Source organism: Hirundo rustica, chromosome 1, assembly GCF_015227805.2.
Source record: "Hirundo rustica isolate bHirRus1 chromosome 1, bHirRus1.pri.v3, whole genome shotgun sequence".
Classification (NCBI taxonomy): Eukaryota; Metazoa; Chordata; class Aves; order Passeriformes; family Hirundinidae; genus Hirundo; species Hirundo rustica.
Genome location: NC_053450.1, coordinates 46,977,683 through 46,999,429, shown reverse-complemented (window position 1 = coordinate 46,999,429; position 21,747 = coordinate 46,977,683). Strand labels below are relative to the sequence as shown.

Sequence of the window (21,747 nt, the reverse complement as noted above, 5' to 3'; positions counted from 1 at the left end):
TTGTTATAAATCTAGTATTGCTCCTGTCTGAAAATGGTTAGCAAGAAATGTCTGTCACTTCTATCAGCAACAAACTAATTTTTTTTTAAGAGCAAATCATGAAGAACACTGCAAGTCATGTGAACAGACTGAGCTGGCATCACTTAAAGTATTGCAAAGCCACACAGGATACCAGAGCCTGGAATTGAACAGTCATTGGTGTGTACCTAAGAGACAAATTGATGTCCAAAATGTTTTGAAAGATCCCCTGTGCTACATGGATGTCCAACAGCAAGTTTGGTACCAAGAGAGTAAAGAAGATGGGTTGTAATAACAACAATAAGGAAATAATCTGGTGCAAATAGACCCCAAGGTGTAGTAGTCATCCCCATGCAACAATCACCCTTCACTGCAATTTAGTGATGTTGCTTCATTATAATACAGCATACGAAGGGGGCAATATTAAAGCGCACTATTTAAAGCTACAGGATCTGTGGTGCCAGCTATGGCTGGTACTGAATCACAACTATAGATTAAAAAATAAGTAATTTCAGCAGAGAATACTGAAAAATTAAAACTCTCCTGAAGGTGCACAAGTGTGTCATTTTTAGAAGACTTAGCTGAGCACCACAATAAGAGATTGACACTAAAGACTGACAATATATTTTATAGTGTGAACCTTCAAACCTGTTACAAGAGCACAGCTATAACTGGTTGCTGATTAACAACAGACAAGAAAGACAAAGAAATTTGACTGGTTTAGGTAAGGGAGAAAAGAATCATTTTTATATGATAGGAGAATATACAGGAATTGAAAAGGAGATTTGTGCAGGGTACAGGACCCACAGAGTAGATGGACTTTGAAGTAGCTTTCAGAATTGCAGTGACAAAGGAAAAATTCTGAATAGGAGTAAGACAATGTTATTGACTCATGGAAGCCATCACAATTTCTGTTAACTCTCTTCCTGTTAACTGCTTCTGACTGGGGAAGAAATGAAGGATAATTTCTGTTGTTTGGAGCAGGTGATGTCAGGAATATCGGCTGGACAGCATCTGTGAGGAGTGATGATACAGTAAAAGAGGAGGAAAAAATTTCTTTAAATTGCACTCTGAAGTGGATAGGAAATATGAACCAAATTTGGGAGCTCTAAGGCAAGCAGCAGAATTCCCTATTAGCCAAGAGATAATAAAGAACACAAATGATTTAATGGCTTGCAATTTACAGCATTACCGTGCTTTTCCTTCTGAATGTACATTAACTAATTTGTCTTGAAAAAGTCTCTGTGGCTAAGTACTGTCTCCATTTCACATTTCACCGACTTGTTCTAGGCTAGCAAAGAAGTCACTGGGAAAGCTGGAACTACCACAGACTTGAACCCATTATGACTCACATTTTGACACATTGAAATGAAAATTCTCTTTGTAGCCTGTCAAGCAAAAGTGAAAACAGTACTTGGAAAAAAGAGGAATTCCCCTCCAAACAAGAAAGGAGAATGCCATAAAGCAAAAGGGGAGAGAGAGACCATGTAATGCTATGAAAAGTTAACTGCATTTGTGGGACATAATGGCATAGGAGAATTTAGAGTCAAAGAGCCTTCCAAATCTGCTTTTTAAGGAGATGAATGGGAAGGATACATTTAAGGAAAAAAGGGCAGCTGAAGTGTGTTAAGAGTGTTGCTCTTGTCAGAGAAGAAACCTTCTCCTACTGAAGCTTTAGCTTGAAGGAGAAAAAGAAAATTACCAGCCCACAAAAAGACTGGCCTGGAGGACCCATCACAAGGGTTGAAAGAGATGCACATGCAGCACAAAAGCTGCAGTTGATGTAAAATACGGTAACCTAGGTGACATATCGTAGAAATTAGAGTCCTATTTTCTGTCACCTAATTTATTCCCATGCAGCACCATGAAGGATTTTTCCTGGCGGTACAATTCCGGTCTGTACTGCTAGGTATACTCCATCACTAGTGCAAATGCAGAAGCAGGTAAAAATAGAGAACTTTTCCATTTTTAAGAAGTGTCCCTAAGAAAAAGTTTTCTAGACTAGCTCTCTGCCCAAGCCTATTTATTTCATTTTTTCACTTACTTCTTTTTACTTTTCTATTGTTTTCATTTTAGTGGGTTTTTTTGTTGTTTTTTTTGTTTTGTTTTGTTTTGTTGTTTGTTTTTTTTTTTTTTTTTTAAAGTTCAGCTATATTTTTATCGAAAGATTTGAAGAATACCATCCCTGTAAAACCTGACTTGAAGAGTAACAGCACACAAGGAGCAGTGTGGGTGAAAAGTTCAAATTTGGCAGGGAAATGTCACTCATCTGAAGAGATGAGTATTTAACTGCTCTGGTGAACATTCGTTTTTATTTGATCATGTTATGACAGTTTGCAAATCACACTTTGCACTAAGTGATATTTGGGTTAGGCTTTTCAACCAAACTTTGAAGGAAACAGAGGGCTGCATTGCCTCTGAATGTCTAATTGAACGAGGTAGTAAACATCAACATCTCCCAAGCTGTTCAATAAATTACACAGTGCTCTGCAGGAGTCTCATCTGGGGGACTTGGTGGAGGGGGTGAAGGATTTTTTTTGCACTGTTATCCAATGTCTTGGCACTCACATAGGTGTGCAATGAAAAGCAATGAAGCCAGAAGCACAGTGGGTTCATTGTGAAGGTTGCCTGTGAGAGTGTTGGGAAAAAGGGTGCCTAGCCAAACAGCTAGATATTAAGAATATACTGCTGAGGTCCTGAACTTCAACACTCTAATAAAGTGCTGTGTGAGAGAAAATTTGAATTGTGTGGCTAGGCACTGGAAAAAAAAAGCCAAAACAGGATGTTACAGGCATATCCTTAACTCTGGCCACTACACATGTGCTTTATGATTGTTTTTGATTACACAAATATACTATTCCTTTTATCATTCAGTCTAATCTAAACAGAAGGCTGGTACCGTTCATCATAAGCACAGTGAATGAGGCAGTGTTTTGAACCAGGCTTTGTCCAACACACCGTGAATAGCATATTCTGTAAAGTCTCTTGGATAAATACCATTAACTATCAGATTATATTCATGTAATAAAAATAATGTGTTATGTAGCTTTGTACCTTTGAGCAGGTCTCCTTCATTCTGCCCCCTGCTTCATTTCCTCTGGGGCTTCTTATAATGCCCTGAGTTGCACAATGTATTCAAACAGCAGCTTAGTTAAGAAAACGAAAATTTACAAAAAGGAACGTTTCTTCTTCCTTTTTTTCTATACATTAAAATTACCTCTATAACTATGTTAGTTTCTGGCTACATGACAGAATTACTCATTTCTGCCCCACTGATACAATTGGTGCAATGGTTTTATTTGCGTGTTTCACTAGAAGTGTATATATTAATTTCTGCACAGTCTAGAATCCTGAGATTGAAAGTTAAGGGCCTGACAATTTTGTGCATGAAAAATTTTGATTTGGCAATATTTATGTTTCACATTTATGAATTAGGGGGTTTTAATTTCTATATTTCATGGGCATGTATATCTAGTTTGCTGGTTGCTGAAGCACCGGTCTTACAAGCTGAAGGACATGATAGCTAGCTCAGTTTAAATATATACCTGCATACACTCATGTATAGAAGAGGGTGCATTCAATTGCAAAATAGCTTTTCTTTAAAGTAGGTATCACCATTTTACTTTACTGCCGATTTTCTACTGACTCCAGTTAAAGAAAGTAACTCTACAAGTGAAAAAGGATGTGCAGAGTATCTTTTGACCATAGATGGTCTATGAGGCATGCAAGAAGAAGGATTTTAACACAAATATAATTCTAAGCTCCCATAATGGCTGAATTGAAAGCAGTGCTTATGGAAAGTGAGGTGGTAGCTCGGCCACTGTGCTGAGCAGATTGAAGGAGTTCCTTTCCTCAGTAAGGATCATTGAGAGTGTCACCGGTTAATTCCTGTTCTGCGCTCCTCATTAGCATTACTCTCAAGTTTCTGGTTATCATATCCGAAATATTAAGACATAATAAGTACGAAGGTGCAGATAATTGGATATTAACCAGACCATACTTGACTGGGCAGGAGGTAGGGCCTTGCTTAAACTAATCCTGAAATGTATTAATCACCAATTAATGAATGGGTTTCAAATTCATTTTCTATTATAGAACACCTCTGAGTATCTAAGCTTTTTCTAATAAAATGAGTTGGAATAACAGGATAGGAGTAAGAAACAGTCCAATTTGAGGCTGGTTTGAATTAATTCCCTATAGCTTGTTGTTAAGTTCATTGAAAACAACAATCCTAGAAGCAGTGACTCTCTATATACAATATATATATATACACGTGTGTGTGTGTGTGTGTGTGTAGAACAGCACTTATAGGCTCTATATGTAGGTGCAAATGGTCATACAGATGCTAAATTCAAAACAGAGCTAGTTCACTGGAGAACTACTACAGCACTATCTGTACTTTTTCATAACAAATATAGCTGTTTAAGATGAGCAGCATAAGACCTGCATCAGCTTTAGATGGAGGTTGCCAGTTAATGATTTTTCAGTGTGAAAACAGATAAACATATATATCAACTTCTGTAAAATAAAATAAAACTAAAACAAACCAAACCAAGCCCCCCCAACCCCCCCAAACAAACAAACAAAAACCAAAAACCAAACAAAACCAACCAACCAACCAAAAAAAACCCACAAGAAAATATTCCTTCTTTCCCGCCCAGCACAAAAAGTGGTCCACACCCATCTGCTTTGTTGACCTGAGCTCTTAGCCGGGTGGAAGAAGAGTAGTGGAAGTGCAGAGATTATGAGATCCCATTAAGAAGCCTGGTGGGTAGATGGGGGGTGGGTGGGGAGGGTGACAGAGAGTATTAAGCCCCAGGTTCAAATAACTTTGGTGATTTTGCATTAAACATGCACCCTTAACCAGCATTAGTAACTATCTTGACATGGTTGTACTTTTCTCAGCTAAGAGGCTGACTTGCTGCACACAGATAATCCCTAAGTAATGGTAGCTTTTGTTAACTTGGCGTATCTGAAGAAATGCAAAGAAGAGGGAAAAAAATTCATCCTTTTCATTAAGAAAAAAGCCCCCCAAGCCCCCCAAGCCCCCCTCCTCTTTTCTTAAATATCCAGGTTAATTTTACAATGGATACTTTAGCATTTTTATTATTTTAAATGGATGCTCACTACTGTACTAGGAAAAAAAGATCAGGGATTCTTATTCTTACTAATGAAGAAAATTATAACAGACATTGTTGAAGTACTATAATTCCCCTTTCTCTCTTCTTGCTGTCCTCAGTGTTGTTTACATTGATGTGAATTGCAAGTAAACCAATATTATCCATCTCTCTGTTTTTTCCTTAATTTGTTGACTTTAATTTTAGTAAGACTTAAATAAGCACTTCCTGAAGATGAAGTAAGATATGCAAGCAAGTAGTCCTTTTATCAACAATTTTGCCACAGAAACACACAAACATTTCAATGGCTCTTCATTAGCAAACAAATCAACAAGTGATATTTTAATGCATGACTTTATTCCATCTCTGTGGGGACCGTAGTTGAGAGTGTGATGTACAGTACAGAGAAAGGAATCATCAGCCACAATGTCCCAGGGCTCTATCCATTGAGGACTTCTCAGCCTCTGCTTAAAGAGTGCATTTAATTGACTGATAGACAGTAGCTTCTTTGTTCACAGAAGACAGCGAAGTAATGGCAGCTTGAAAATCGTACCATCTACAGGATCTCCTGAGACTAGTAACAGGGGGATATGTGTCAGGAATAAATAAATAATCTAATTATTAAGCCACTTCCTGTCAAGTTAACTCCAATTTGTTGGCTTTTGAAGGCAACAAAACGAGGCATTTTTCCTCATTATGCTTCTCTTTTTATACCACTGGTAATCACAGGCGGATTAAAGGGTGCCTGATTGGTTTTTTTGTCAAGGAACTGAGAAGCAGCCAACAGTACAGAAAAACAGAGTTGGGGTTAGAGGAAATTTCATGCTTGTCTCCTTTCCAGCTCCCTAACAGCCCACACTGCTGCCCCATACAGTGCTGCCAGCTGTACAGCAAATGTGTGCCCCTCCAACGGCGGCCTACCAGGCCACAGGCTCCATCCTGAGAGCTGTGAGATACCTTGCAATCTTGGCAGGTAGCTACTGCTGTCATAGGCATAATTCTAAAGGTGACCTACGAAACCCCGTCAGCTCACCAAATGCAACAATATGAGCAGCTCAAGCTCGACACCCACTCTCCATATTGGCTTCTTTTGCTGCGCTTCCCGCGTGTACTCTGCGAGGAGAAGCCTTGGGACGAGCACCCCTAAAGAATTGGAGGCTTCCCTACCCAGAACAGGGGCAGTTTGGAGAGGCAATGGTGGGGCTGCCCTCGGTGCTGACAGCCGAACGCGGCTGAAGGAATGTGCTATGGCTCCTGAGAAAGCCCGCAGTGCAAATGGCCAGCAAAGAACAAAAGGAAGGCTGACACCCTGCCATTAATCCAGCCTGTGGTGCCTAAGTATTGACACGCACAGCGTATCGCTGCCGTGGCTCGGAGGAGAATCTTACAGCAGATGGAGGGTAGGGAACAACTTTCATACTGCCTGGCACTGCTTTTCCATAGGGTCCTGTTCATCGAGTGCTATTCATGCCACAGGCACTTTTGCAGGAAAATCTAAAGCTTCCTTGCACTTGGTTTCATTTCTTTACAGGGTGAACTCCAGCCCAAATTGCGGACATTTTTCAGATGCCTACTGTTACTATTACTACTAATATTATTCAACAATATGACAATTGCATTCTATTTTCTTAAAACTTTTAAGTCCAAGGTTCAAAGTCCTCCAGTCCTTCCCTGCCCTACCTCCTCCCCACCCCCCAAAAAAAAAAAAAAAAGGATTCATGGTTATTTGCAGACTGTGCCCTGGCTGAATCATTTGTGATTGTACGAGCCTGAAGAGCCTTTCCTGAAAGCTCTTTCAAAAAGCAAGGAGTGGTTTCTGCTTCAAACCCCTGAAAGGAAGTGCCAGCTCCAAGCAGGGCAACTCAGAGGGGAAAGGCAGCACCTGGGGACAGGGGGTGGTAGGGATGGGACACCCATAGCCCCAGTAGGTGACAAACAGAAACCCAAGTGAATGGTGCTGCTGGAACGTGCGTACAGCTGCCTTTGCCACTTCGGAATACATCCTGAATTTTTCGTTAAATTGCGCAGATAATTAAAGCCTCTTCATATTTACAGTCTGCTTCATTGGTACCATGAATTCTGTTTTCAGTTACTGTCTGCAAATTCCCTCCCCACGCAATTTCATACTAAGCAATAACACTTCATTTTACATAAGTTTTATCTGATGTCCCCATACAGAGCTGCCAGCTGTACAGCAAATGTGCAGCTCTCAAACTGAGGCCTACTAGGCCACAGGCTCCATCCTGAGATCTGTAAGGCACCTTGCTGTCATTGGCAAGCGTTCCCTGCTATCGCCGCTACCATCGCTCCACACCGCACACAACTTAAAATCATCTGATTATTAGAATTTGTGGTCCACACTCCATTTTATCCTTTATTTAATCTATCCCCAGATCACACATTTGTTTAAATGTTTTGGCTGGTTTACAAATCATGCAGCCATCTGCACAGTAGGTGTGACACCATTTTTTAGACAAAAGTTACATTACAAAACAACAAAGATAAAGTCATTTGAAATGCTTTGGTGTTTGTTATTCTGCCTGGTTTGCTTGGACCAACTCTAAGAAATAAATAGAATTATCTGTGTAAATCGATGAACATCTATGAAAAACAACACCCAGCAGAACACAGAGCTTGCTCCATTACCTACGTTAATATCATGACAGCTGAGGAGAGATGACCTGGCCCACTTCTCATCTCTCCTGTACAGATGGCTATTAAAGAGAAAGTATCCCTTTTGTATGGTCCATGCAGAAACCCTTTATGGGCTTTTCAAATAAGCCAGCATTGCCCACAGGAGAGTAGCTTCCTGTTAGTATTAAACAGCCCAGATTTTGCCTATTTTGTAACCCAGCTCCTCACAAAATAAACCTACATTTTCTCAGATTTAACTCCAAATGCTGATTTTCCTGGGTATTTCAATTACATCTCCTCATTTTGCAGACAAGGTGAACAAGTTTCCTCTAACTTTTTTATAACTTCTTGTCAGCTCTGCCTGTAAACAGGAGATTCCCAGGAATTCAAATTATTTCCTGATGCTAAGAGGGTACGATCGCTCTCTTCACTATAAATTGACAATTTCCATTTTTTGCTACTCAAAAAACAGTGAAAAAAACCTAACAAAAGGAAATCTTCACCTCCTTTCTCCTCTAGTATGTAGATCTATATCTTTGGATCCTTCTTCTCCAAATCTCAGCTAAGAGGGACTTTACAATATCAGATTTACTGCAGAGTGATCAAACTGACCTTCTGAAGGTGTATTACTTGAGGGCAATATGGTGCAACAAGTATTAGTTACTCAGCACAGCTTTCTGCATGACTGAAAGGAAAATCATGGGGTTTTAATGACCTTAGGCATTAGACAAATAATAGAATGTGTGAATGCCACATGCTATTACAACCATACAAGAATTTTCTTGGGCTGATTTCCAGAAAGCCGATTGAGGTTTTTCCTTTGTCTTGGTATCAGTGATGTTGTCCACAAGTACCATAACGTACACTGCACAAATGTGAGGCAAATAAGATTATTTATTTGTATAGGATTATTATGCATGCAGCTAATGCATGCATAATGCAAACGTGCATATCCACACAACACACAAGCATATATACATATTATATAACTGTTGCGGAAAAAATAAAAAATCCTGAGTTGCACTAAAATGTGTCTTTACATGTTCTAATGGTTACCTACTACATGTTATTTTAAAACACAGCTGTAAAATGTCTTTGCAGAGAAGTTAGAATGTTAAATTGCATTTTCTAGATACCCTTCTTTTTAAACTCCAATTGTTTCAGCATAGATTTGGTTACTTGGGATTTGATGAAGTATTTATTTACTGGTGTAAACTAGAACTCCTCTTGTCAACTGCAGGGTTGCTTCATCCTGTTTTCCCATTTGCTTTCTAACTTTAGTGCTAAGTACCTTTTTTTTCCATTTGCTTCACTTACTCATCCTGCCCACACCTGCTACGATGCTCAATGCCACATAACATCCTTCACTCAGAGACAAACTCTCCACAACAGACTTTGCAAGACTGGTTTTATACACGATACTGAAAAGGTTAAAGAAAGAAAAGTCTGTTTACTTATCAGAAATTACATATTTAGAAACTGTCAAAAGTAGGGTTTCAAGAAGGTAGCGAATCCTTCCCTTTTGCTCCCCAACTCTTCAGAGGGGCAGTGGTTCTTGCTATGACACTGGAGCTTGCTTTCTCCATTAACAAAAGAAGCAGCAAACTACAAAGATTGTGGCTGTTTCCCCCTTTTATCATTCTCTTTGTCAGCCTGATCAGTCCTCAATGGTAAATGTGCTGCTCTGTTGTGCACAGCCAGCGGCTCGCAATTTGCTCACTATGTTTCATGAGACAGTTGTTTGTGGCTGTTTGGAACACATTTACCTCTTTGGGGATTTATGCGCTAGTTGCAATGCCAACCTCCATAGTGATAGAAATTTCTTTCTAACTAAAATAGATAATTAGAAGCTGGTAATTATTGGTCAAGAATTATCAGAGTGAAAAAAATTAAGCTCTTCATAAATAGTTCTTGGCAATGTCATCTCTTTACATTATCTCATGCCTAACAGCACTTTACTCAGAGCACTTACAAATTTACACTACTGCTGTTGAGCCCCATAATTTCATATGGACTAATTCCTTTCCTGAACTCCCCCAGTTCTGAGCCATGCTGTATATGCATGTGTGCAAAATCCTGGGCAACTGCTACAGCAATTGTTTAGTCTATTTACAATGAACTGCATCAGATACTACAGACATAAAGGAATCAGTTGAAGATGAAACAATGTTTAGCATGTCTGCTTGAAATAACGGTGAAAATAATAGGAGGAGCAGCAGAGTGCATCAAACAGAATACAAACAACGGCAGACTCTTTTCCTACTCTCTCAGGTCAAATGCCAACTGTAAACTATGTGATGAAAACAAAGGAATGCCAGAAATCTTCTTTTCCACAGTTACTGTGTTTCCAGAAATGGAATTTTCTCAAAGAAAGCTACTGTGTATTCCACCCAGATAAAAAAAGGTAGAAGAAAGAAGGCAACTGAAGAAATACCATTTATGCCAACACTTTCTACGCCCATATGAAACCTGGATTTATGTTTCCTCCTTTCCCATCCAAAAACTGGAAATTTTTTCACCCACAAATTTCAATACACACACCAACACTGCTAGATCTTCATCTAGCAATCGTCCTTACAGTTATCCAAACAAAAGTACATGCCTACATCTATGTCCAAAATAATTCCAAAACACAGGGCGAATTTAAAAACTACCCTACACTATGCCTTGCTTCCTGTCTGCTAGCATACCCTGGCCCAGCCTGACTCAGTGTGTCATTTAAGCCAACACAAGCTTTGCTTGATGTAGCACAGTGTCTGGAAATGTGTGAACAGATCTGGCAGTCAGAACTCTCGAACTTTAGCTCACTTAATGTAAGAAAGGGATTCCACTTCTATGCCTCTTTGTCCTCAACCATTCAATGGAAAAGACTTACTGCCCCATCCCATCATGATGATGTTGGGAAGACTTGATGAAAGGCTGCAGAACAGTTCTAAACCAGAACATTCTAGAAGTAGTAAATGTGTAGTTACTAAGGGAAAGCTGCCCCTATGACATCTTTTTATTACGTAACTTGTATAATGTAAATTGCATTGTTGTCAAAGATACTTAAGGTTACACTTCACTGGGTCATCGGCAGATTTTATTTTCCATTAGGTGGCATAATCCCTCTTTTTGAATTGATTGAAATGTATAATAAAATCTGTAAAAATGCTATATGCTCTCCTAACAAAGAAGAGTAAGAGGCTTTTCAAATAGCCTCTAATCCTTCTTCCCCTGCTAAATGTCTAGTTGAGATTATATTTGATTAGACAAAAACACACACATACATACAACCTAAAAATACCTACCCTCAGTGGAGCTATTTTAGCCAACAAAGTAATTCCAGTTGCCTTATTTAAAAGTCTAAGTTTCACACTGGGATTTTATAAGCATAGCTTTGCCTCAGTGACCTTCTATAATGCAACTTCTCTCTGTGGATGTTAGCAACACGAACTCAGTTTACGTCCCGGGATCATGTTCAAGGGGCACAGTGATTAGATGGGACACCATCAGCTTTTCCAGGCTTTCAAACTGCATCATAATGCTGAACAGCAACTGTTTCCCTCAGCTATCTGAGCATTATCTCTATCAGTGGTACCCACTCATTTCTGAGTTGAGTTTGGCAGATGACTTTCCACTTTCACGTTTGTCCCATATCCCAGGCACCTCCCCTTTTCTCTGAATTATGATTGTGGAGTTCTTCAGGTAAGAAGACACTATATCCATCAATAACCACAACACGGATAATGGGAACATTTTACTATGAGAGGAAATAACAGTTCCTGAAACAGTGCAACAATGTCTGTAAAGGCATTTATTGCCCCTACAAATGACCTAGGGATTATCACACCGTTTGACCTTTACCTCCTTCCTTGCCACACTACCTCTCCCCTCTGTAGCATTTAAACTCCTTTCTTTCTCTGTGTCTTCCTGAAGTTTCCTTAGTTTCCTTTTTCCAGAGAATCAGACACTACACCCTGTTCTGCCAATCACCTACTAGGAAATCAGGGCAAGGAGACACATTTTATCAGATACATATAAAAAAGGGAGGGACCAACATCTTTAGGAAACCATATTTTTTTGTTTGTTTAATGTGCTGTATCAACAAGCCAATATTCACTGCAGTGCTTATATCTGATATATATTTCAATCTAGATATTTATATTGATATGATATGCATGCAGGTAACTACAGGTATATATTATATATATTCACACAAATACGTTTGTGTGCCTGTTTTCTGTATTATGCATAAATACTATAAGAATATGTACAGATGTACATAAACTAAGGCTGGTTAAAAACAGCTTGATGTGGCCTCTCTAGACAGAACGTGGTCTTGGAAAAAGGCCTGTGAACAATGAAATAAATTATAGGGGAGGGAAGAGAGTGAAATTAGAAAGATAGCTAAGGAAAAAAATCCAATTAGTTGTGAGAAGACTAACAGAATTGGAGATCAGAAATTATTTTTCCTTGCACTTCAATTCCGAGGTCACATTCAAAACTCTCCAGAACACTGATATTCTTTTCACTGCACCCCAACACAAAATCCGCTTGCATTTGTTTAATCGAAGCTACATCATTAGGAGCTGCACTGTTAAGTCTGGCAGTGCAGATAAGAATCTTCCACTGAACACAGATTACCACACGCATGACCGGCAAATCTCCCTGCATGTTTTGCAAGCTCCTTTATTTCACTGGGAAGATTTTATATTAAGCACATTTAAATCTGTGTCACTATGGTTATGTCATGAAGCAATATCATGCATGATTAGATAGAACACAGACAAAACAATTAAATATTTTTTGAAAAGATTCTCTTTCTCATTCAGCCTCATCCAGCTTTAAGACATTAAACACAGGCAGTTAATAGCTCGGTTTAAGAAAATGCGTCTTTTCAGATCTGCAGGCTGAAGCCAGCTAAATGGATTTGTCCTGCTTTACTGATTCTCTTCCGATTTTGCTCCTCCCATTCTGACTCTTTAATAAAACTCATCCAGAAAATAGAGGGAAAAATAAATCTGAGTATTTAATGAAATAAGTGAGGTCCTATTCTAAAAATGTGAGGCACCTGGAAAGTGGGTATCAAGAAAACACATCATCAGTTCCAGCATCATCCCTTATAAGCTGTGTCAATATTCCCTGTCAAGTTTCAGCATCACTATATGCTACAAATAAGAACATGTCAAACACCCGACTCAAATAAAACAACAGAAATGGTGAGTTCTGTTGTTAGTAGTGCCCTACTTTTAAATTCCGTTACTGACACAGATTGAATACTCTGAAGCAGTTAAAATTATCTCCTACCCAAAGACATAAGACACCAAAACTAAGGCTTCACCTAACAGGTAAATTGCTTGCCTCCTTTACACAACCAGTTTTTCATTTCCATTGATTAATTTCTATGAAAGATATACAATGTTTATGCACTAAATATGTAACAACTTAAATAAAGTACCCACAGAAATGGGCCATTAAGTTTTGGCAGATAACTTTCTTTTACAGTGCAGCCAAATTGCTAAGTGTTCATGGAATAAATCTGCTTGCTACCTTGTAAGAAAAAAAGAATTACCACCAAACCGGAAAGTGGAAAAATCAAGAAAATTCTCTTTTGATGGATATATAATTACTAGCTTCTATACCATATTTTTTAGTCTGTGCTTTGCAAGATTTTTTGCTATTTTAGCAAGAAAACTAGCATAAGGGAAGCAGGACTAAAAAATCAGTGGTATCCATCTCTGTTTTAAAAAGCAAAATTTGGAAAAAAATAATAAAAAAAAATACCAGGAGTCAATCCTGGCAATGTTATCTTATTAGTGAGCAAATGATGTGCTTGATAAATTTAATTGGCTGATAGAACTCTTAGTGCTATTACTGAGTAGTTACCAAATTAAAAACATTATGTGTAAACCTAGGGGAATCAGCAAATAATAGGAAAATATGAATATCAAAGAGAAAGCAGCTTTTGTTTTATTCCAATTTACAACTGTAACAGCTTTGTAAATATCAGGATTCAGGAATCCTAAAAGACATTTTCTTAAATCCTTGTACCTAAAAGAGTGTATTCTGTTACTGTATACTATAATTCCTTACTTTTTCAAATAATTTATAGTATTTAATTGTATACAGGATTTTTTTCCAGACTGCTCAAACATAACAAACAATACTATTTTATGGCCATTTGAATTATTTATGTTTCCTAATGACAAAAACTCACCAGTTTTGATTTTGGTACTGAGGTGCTTGAGAAGTACACAGTAGTGTCATTACCATAATAACTTCTGAAATTAAAACCTGTCTAAAACTCTACGGAAAGCTAACATCCAGTTCATTAACCATTCCTGTTAGTTTGTTTTCAATAATGCAAAAATGATTAGAAGTTTAATTTGCTAATCACCTGTGTTTTGACTGGCAGTGGATATATAATTCTCTGCAGAAGTCTAAACTAGCCCTTGCAGAAAATAAAATATGCTAATGCTTTATCAAGTCTAATAATATGAATAAAAAAATCAATCATGCCTAGGTTAATCATTGATGGATCCACAATTAATTTCTCCTTAACTCTGTTTGATTTTAGAGACAATGGTGATAATGAGTAAGAAAAATGGGTATTTATCTTTGAGAAATTTTAGTGCTCACTTACCAATCATGTGGTTTGCAACATGAACTTGGATATCCCACTCATTGTAGAAAACCATCTGACATTTGATGCACTGGTAGGTCTTCTTCTAAAGAAACAAGGGTAGATAAAACTTACTGAAACATATAATTGTAATAATTTCATTATAACTCAAAATACCAAGTTCACAGTGGTAATTTAAAACTCTCCAGCAATGCTTTCATTAAGGCTTAATTATTAATATTTTAAAAAATAACACTTTGCAGGTTCATTCTGTAGTACCTTACATTTGAGTTTTCTGAAACTTGGTAGAGATTGTTGCCAACTTCCTAACTCCATGGACACATCAGTATTGGTAAAAGATCAGTATTGCATGCATGGAAGACAAAATGGAATGAGGATACATGGGATGTAAGCCAAACAACACCATAATCAATGTGAATCCTTCATTTTACACCAATAGATTGATAAGATCCACTACAGAACAAGGGAGAAGCCAGGAAAAGAACACAGAAATGAGAAATATGCTTCTCTCATTTTCAGTGGGGCTCCAGAATCTCCTCTGCATCACACTTCATTTTAAAGGTTCCATCAGGCTGCTATTTCTCAAGGAGGAAAACCTCCCAGCTAGTCTGGGCAAAAAGTTCCTGTACCAAGATATTTGCTTCAATAAAATCTATTGGCAAGCCTGTACTAAAACAGGGAAACCTGACTGGAAAGTAGCCAGAGAGCATGTTTTCTGACCACATTAGATCGTGCTTGACTTACTTAAAAATCATGGGGTATACAGCTCAAATTTCAGTATAAAGCAGGAAATGCATTACTCTGCTCAGTTTGGTGCACAGAATATGTTTTTCATTTCTGTCTTGATGTTTTTCAAAAAATGATCTGCTCTTTCGCATTTCTACAAGGTATATAACTTGTCCAAGAAATTTCAACATTCTAAAAATGCGACTGCATTTTCTGTCATTATTTTTCTTGATCTGAATTGGCCAGGGAGTTGATATTGGAAAGCATTGTTTTAAAAGTGAAAACTAAAAGCGTATTCAATGTAAGGTTTAGTTTTTCCTTCTTAAGACTTAAAATCTGCAGTTATCCAGGCATCTAATGAAACAAGTCATATTCATAAAATTATTCAACTGCATAATTGTAGTATCAAGGACTCAAATCCTAAGGTAACAGTCCTGAAGAGCTCAATTCTTGTTTTGAAAATGCAATGAATTCAAGATAAGCCCTGAACTGCCACATCAAGGCAGTAACTCAAAAGACGCACATCCTTCTGTACAGCCACAGGCATCTTGCCTACATCAGCAAAAAGAAGAAGGAAAAAACACAGAAAAACACATATTTTTTAAGGAATGTAAAGTCACAAGAAGATGGCACAAATATACTAAATTGCAAATTTCCCATATATTAGTTAGAGAAGAAATAGGGTTCACTGTATAACGTGCATCAAAAATACAGGCTCTCTGGTATATATTTAACTTGTGAAGAGTTTTATGCAGCTGGTATTGTCAATTATACTTTTTAAAAGGTGTTGGCTTTTTTTACCTGACTCCAAACAGTAATAAAGACTTGCTGGATTTTTTATCAGCATCTGAATTCAGATGCCCTGTCCCAGACAGATAAAGTGCCCATCTATTAAGTATCTCTCCACTTCAAACCTGTAGGCAGGAATAGAAATACTTCTCAAAAATATGTTATTTTGCCTTACCAAGTTAACTGAAAAATTAGTGACTACTCAAATTCAACTCTGAAATTAAGTGCTCCTATGGGGTCCTCTTTATAAATCTCCCATTGTTTCACATACACAGAGGCTATTTTAATTTTCTCAATGACAATAAAATATGCTGTGTCTCTTTACTGTAGAAACAATCAAAAGCCTTTTTCCTGTTTTTCATTTAAATTTACCTTCATTTTAAAAGATTTAACTAAGTTAAATCATTATGTAGACAACCAAAAATCAACGGACACCCAGAAAACAAATCTGCTTTGACTTAGTGTTACCCTTACAAATTTGTATGGCCAGTTGTTCTTAAAGATAAAATACTTTTTCTCTTTTTTCGTTCTTCTGACAATACTGGTAACATTGGTAGAAAATCAGATTCAGTCTAAGGATTTCCTATTATATGCTGGTAAATTTAACCTTACTGCACTACATCTAGATCTAGCAAAGACCTCTAAATAATGGGAGTCATAATCAACGATTTATTATGCTAAGCTCTTTACAAGATGCTTTTTGATGCTGACATATAGAACAACAATATTGCATAAATAACAATCACTCTCCCTTTTTTAAAAATGTTGTTTCCCTTTAGAACTAGTTAGAAAATATTTCTTACTCCCTGATGACTGGCACTATGTATTGTTTATTAGCGTACCCCTAGCATTATTCCTGATATGTGACTTTGTTGAAAAACAAAGAAACATAAATGTAATGGTTGGTCTTTTCTCTTGTTAGCAGAGCAATGCAGAGTGCATGTCAAGAATTGTCAGCAAAATTATGACTGATGTACATAAAGACAACACATACAAAGGCTGGGGATTTTTTGAAGTCAAATGCTAAAAAGTAAAGTGATTTGACAACAACAAAAAACAATAATTTACTAGCACTTACTAGCCTGTTCAAAATGATCTGACATATTTGCAGAATCACACACAGAGATTTTCTTTTTATCATGAAGGGAAGATTGTTTTTGTGACTGCTGCTTGATCCAGCACTAGTTCTTTTTTGTCTGCAAGCATATTCTAAAATGTTGACATCAACTTTTATTAGCTCAACACACCCTCATTTCAAAGCGTCTAAACTTGTGCATGATGAAGTTTTTATTTTAAAAGCATACTCAGTAAATTCCATTTACTCTTGGATTTTCAAAGTGATCAAACCCAGTCGTTTTCACACCATGTTGAACAAAACCCACATACTTCTTTCTGTATGTTTCACATTCTAAGAAAGTCCTTCTTCGCTGCAAGTTACATATTAGTCTCACAAGCTCTGTCAGAACCACAGGACTCATACTGCTCGCAGGAGTTCCTGGGTCCTGATGAGCTTCATGGCTGATCTCAATTCCCTGCTATGATGAGATCTGGGGGGGAGATCCAGCCTGTCCTCACACCGTTCTCCAAAAAGGGGAAACTTGGGGGAATAAGACAGAAATGAAACCTGAGGTATTGCAGCTCCATGCCCCTTGCCCTGATAGGAAGGAAAGAAACTCTGCAGCTCTTGTGTGACACACCACAGAAGAAAAAATGGATTGTGACTCAAGGAGGCATTCAAATTTCTCTTGAGTGTCTCCAGCCTTTGCAGTGCAAGACAGCTCTAAACAGAAAGGAGCTCAGGGCTGTGGCAGCCATTCTTGCCCTGTCCTTCTGCAGCTGTTTGCAGCAGGGAACCCGTGCTGAGCTCCCTTGCCCCTCTGCCCAAGCCACCAGCATGCGGAGGACTCAGCAGGACTGAGCAGGCACCCCAGGCCCTGCTGCTCCATCTCACAGTCCTGAGCATATCCATTCCACACAACAATGAAGAGTGGACAGCTAAGGGCACTTACACCCTAACCTACCACAGCTGCTTTTCCCAAAGGACACCCGTCAGTCTCCTGAGGAGACAGAAGAATCACAATATTGTCGTTCTTCCCTATAAACACAGAAAAAAGCTGACGTGTATTTCCTGTAAGAGAGAAATTTCAAATCAGCAAGGGTGGGTCATGGAATCCTTTTGCCAGTACATTTCAGAATGGACTTGGACAGGACCAGTTTAGTAAGTGGACAAGATGCAACGCATTCTAAACTGTGCCATCTTGCAAAAATTCACAAAGATTTGTTCCAGAGGAGAAAGGCACATGGGATTAAGAATGTGGTTTAACTTTTTCCTATTATTATTATTATTATTTATTATTAGTAGTATTAGTATTATTATCACCTCATATTTTAATAAAAACTCTCCAATAAGCAAGCCCATGCTCCTTCACTAAACACCCTCCTGCCAAGAATCTAAGTGCTAATTTTTCTCCTCCATGTTGAGTGTAAATCTGAGACCCAAATCATTCCTGGGTCCATTCAAAATCACTGTAGAAGAGTAACTGCTTAGACGAATGTCTCACGAGAGTATTGGGTGCCTTTTGCACTCCTGTTTTCACAACCATTTTAAAGCCTTACAGCATTCAAATCTTCTCTGTGTCTTAATTTAAAGAGCTTTGGATTGGACATATGCATGTGTCTTCCTAACCTTTTGAATAATTAACGTCACCTAGACCTTTAATTATTGTCTCAATCCTCACTTATCACTCTGCAGTTTTCTGAATTTCTTTTCCATAAAGGTGCCCAGAGTGTCCATGTCATGTGAAATGAGAACTTGGCTGCTTTTATAAACAGTCCAGGAATATGAACTTTCATTTGGTACTTCAATTCTGCACACAGAATTTTAGTTCCTTTGCTTTTATAAATAAAGCAAAACAACTAATAACCACATCATTAGCGGATTTACCATTCTATTCAGAACTGCTTCAAAAGTATGCAGAAAATACTTCTGTGTGGACTTTTGTGCCCTGTGACTGAGGTACTGATACATTCCTTTTTTTCTATTCCCTAGCCTCATTATATTACTTGAAAATGAACTGCATATGCTACTTATCGGCTCATGCTCCACCTCCTTGTCAAAATCATTCAGTATTTTATTGCCTGCCTATTTTGTTCTGACATTTCCCCAGTTTTGTACTATCAGGGAATTTCATCACCTTACTACTTATTCTTTCCTCCAGACTGCTGATATGCCGCATAAGTTCAACAAAATCGGTGCACATAAAGATTCTTAAGGCTTTCCATTATTTACACCCCTCAAAACCAACCTGCTTCAATTCACAAGACTGCTATGCTTTCCATACCCAAGATCATGTTTCTTTTCTTTTTTAATCAAAGAAAGTATCTCTCCCTATGCTGTACTTATTCACCCAACAGATTAGTCTTTTGTGCTATGCAGTTTCAAAAGCTTTGCTAAAATCCTGGTAAATCATGTTTATAGGCTTCTCTGTCAGCACTTGTGGCTATTCTCTCAAAATACTCTTTATTGAAAATTTTAAGCATGATCCTCCCTCTGTGAATCTTTGCCCTCTATCCTTCATTAAATCTAAACTTTCTTCTATCCTGTCTTCGATTAGCCTTCCTCTTCTGTTCCTCACTGTTTAAATCAAGCTCACAAACCAGTAACTTCATGCATAAGCCTTATATTCTCTGTTAAATGTTTGTTTAGTGGCCTTTTCCCAGATTGTTGATGCTTCTTCTTAAAAACTGCAAGTTTATCTGCTTAATGTTTCTTTTTATCTTCAGCCCCTCTCACTGAGAATTTTGGAATGGATATTTTTGTGAGTCATTTATTGTATATTATACTCCATTATAATACCCCTAATCTGTACTTCATTCTCCATGGGGAAGATAGGCCACTAGCTCAACGACAAAGCATTTGTTTAACAGTACTGGTTTCCTTGATTACATATACCATTTCTGGATCTCCTGTACCCATGCCCCTTTTAATTGAATATTTATTTCCTATATGAAATAACCAAAATATCATTTATAGCTTCTAATGCATGGCATTTACAGTCTTAGGCTTGCAGGCATCCCTAGTTTGTTCTATATGACTTTCACACTTCTCTTTCGTGCCCTATCAAAAATGATCTTGATGTGTACCTGTTACCCCACCAATAACCTCCTGTTTACACCTAATTACATTATTTACCCTTGTCATACTATTGAAGGGGACTTTCAAGGCTTTTTCCCCTCAGTTTTAGCACAGACTGAGTGTATAGATCAATGACACAGTTGAGACAACCTGCTGTTGTCAAAAAAGTGATACCACACCTCTCATATCCTCTAAATCTCTTCTCCCATATCAGTCATTCACCCAGTTTCCCTCACATAAAGGGTGGAGTTAATTCAACCTTTTAAACCAATAGAACAGTAACCTGACAAGAGAAAGTGAACAGTATCCAAAAAATCTTATGAAAATAAAAAGACATTTAAAACTTACATACTAACTACAGCAATTTGCCAGTGCTACCTCCTAATGCTGCCAGCTGATTTTTTTTACATCATTATTTTATTAAGCATTAGCAGTGTGCTTGGCCCTTCATGATACACAAGAGCAACCATGGTCCTAGCTTTGTCCATTTAACCATTTTTCATCAGAGGTCAGATTAATTTTGACAGCACCTTAATTGAGGATTTCTTTTCTATCTTCCTAGATGCTTATTTTGTCAACCTTAAGCTCTTAGAAAACTAAGCATATGTTAGGCAGTTTCCCCGCATAGTTAGTTATTTATCTTGCTTATGGGGCACAGTCATCTTGCTTCTTTCTTTTTAATTGACTAATTACCAACTCTAGTAATTGCTTACACAAAACCCATAAATTAGTATTTCCTGATTACTTTTAAAAACATGTTCATGGAGATTTTATGAGTATTTTTCTGATCTGTTTTTGTTTAGCAGGGTCTTAAATTATAATAGGGCCTGAGTGTACATGCCTGTGGAACGAATACAATCCCATAAGGTAAGTAAAAAGAAAAATGGAAAGAAACATTATTTTTTCTCATTTCTTTCTTTGTAGTCACTTATTGCATACACAAAATATATTGAATCAGATATACAAATGTTCATGTTAACAGTGTTTCTTTCTTTATTCTGCTTGAATTCATGGTGTGCTGTTCTGTCTTTCACCTTTATTCTAGATTCTGTATTTAATCATGTCTGTCTTCAGTGTCTCTCAGTTACAAACCTTTCCCTCCCCTGGCTGACGAAGAGCATTAGCTTGCAATGTCTCACATCCCCACACAGAAAAAAACACATCTTGCCACATTTAAAAACTGCATCTCTTCCCTTTGAGTTCTCTAATCCTTTAGCTCTCTCTAGGCCTTTCAAACTCAGTACTGAAGTGAAATACCTGTCAGAAAAATAACTCTAAAACCTGGCAGCACATGGCTGTATATTTATTTTCTCTCTCAATTACTTCATATCAGGCTTACAGAGTTTATGAATACAAACAGCTTAAAGTACTGTGGATTTGATTTGGGATCTAACAACCAAATACACTTCTTTCTGTCTTTCTGTCTGAGGGCCGGATCCTGGGTGAGGCTGAGTCTCTGAGCAGCACACATGTATGTACTGAGCAGCGCTCAGCAATTTGGGGCTGTGTCAGCAACTGAACTTTTTGTCAGCATCCCCATCCCTTTCTGTCCCCTTACATTGCCCCTTAAACCAAAGGTGCAGTCTGAGACCCTCTGAAGCCTTAGAGCTGTTAACCCCTCCAGAGGCATCCCAACACTCAGCATCTGTGTCAGAGCTGCTGTGTGTCCACAGACAGTGAGGAGGAACTGTGACCAACACCAT

General features: G+C 37.9%; 1 protein-coding gene across 12 annotated transcripts in view; it reads right to left on the bottom strand.

The window, feature by feature from the left end:
- ZNF521 (zinc finger protein 521) overlaps positions 1-21,747 on the bottom strand; it is a 231,910-nt gene that overhangs the window by 103,950 nt on the left and 106,213 nt on the right. For 11 of the 12 annotated variants that reach the window (XM_040061206.1, XM_040061301.2, XM_040061216.1 and 8 more), the window contains one exon: positions 14,395-14,479. In XM_040061206.1, the coding sequence (XP_039917140.1) occupies positions 14,395-14,479 (85 nt within the window). The remainder of the gene's footprint in view (positions 1-14,394; positions 14,480-21,747) is intronic. The other variant, XM_058420464.1, reaches the window with a different exon arrangement.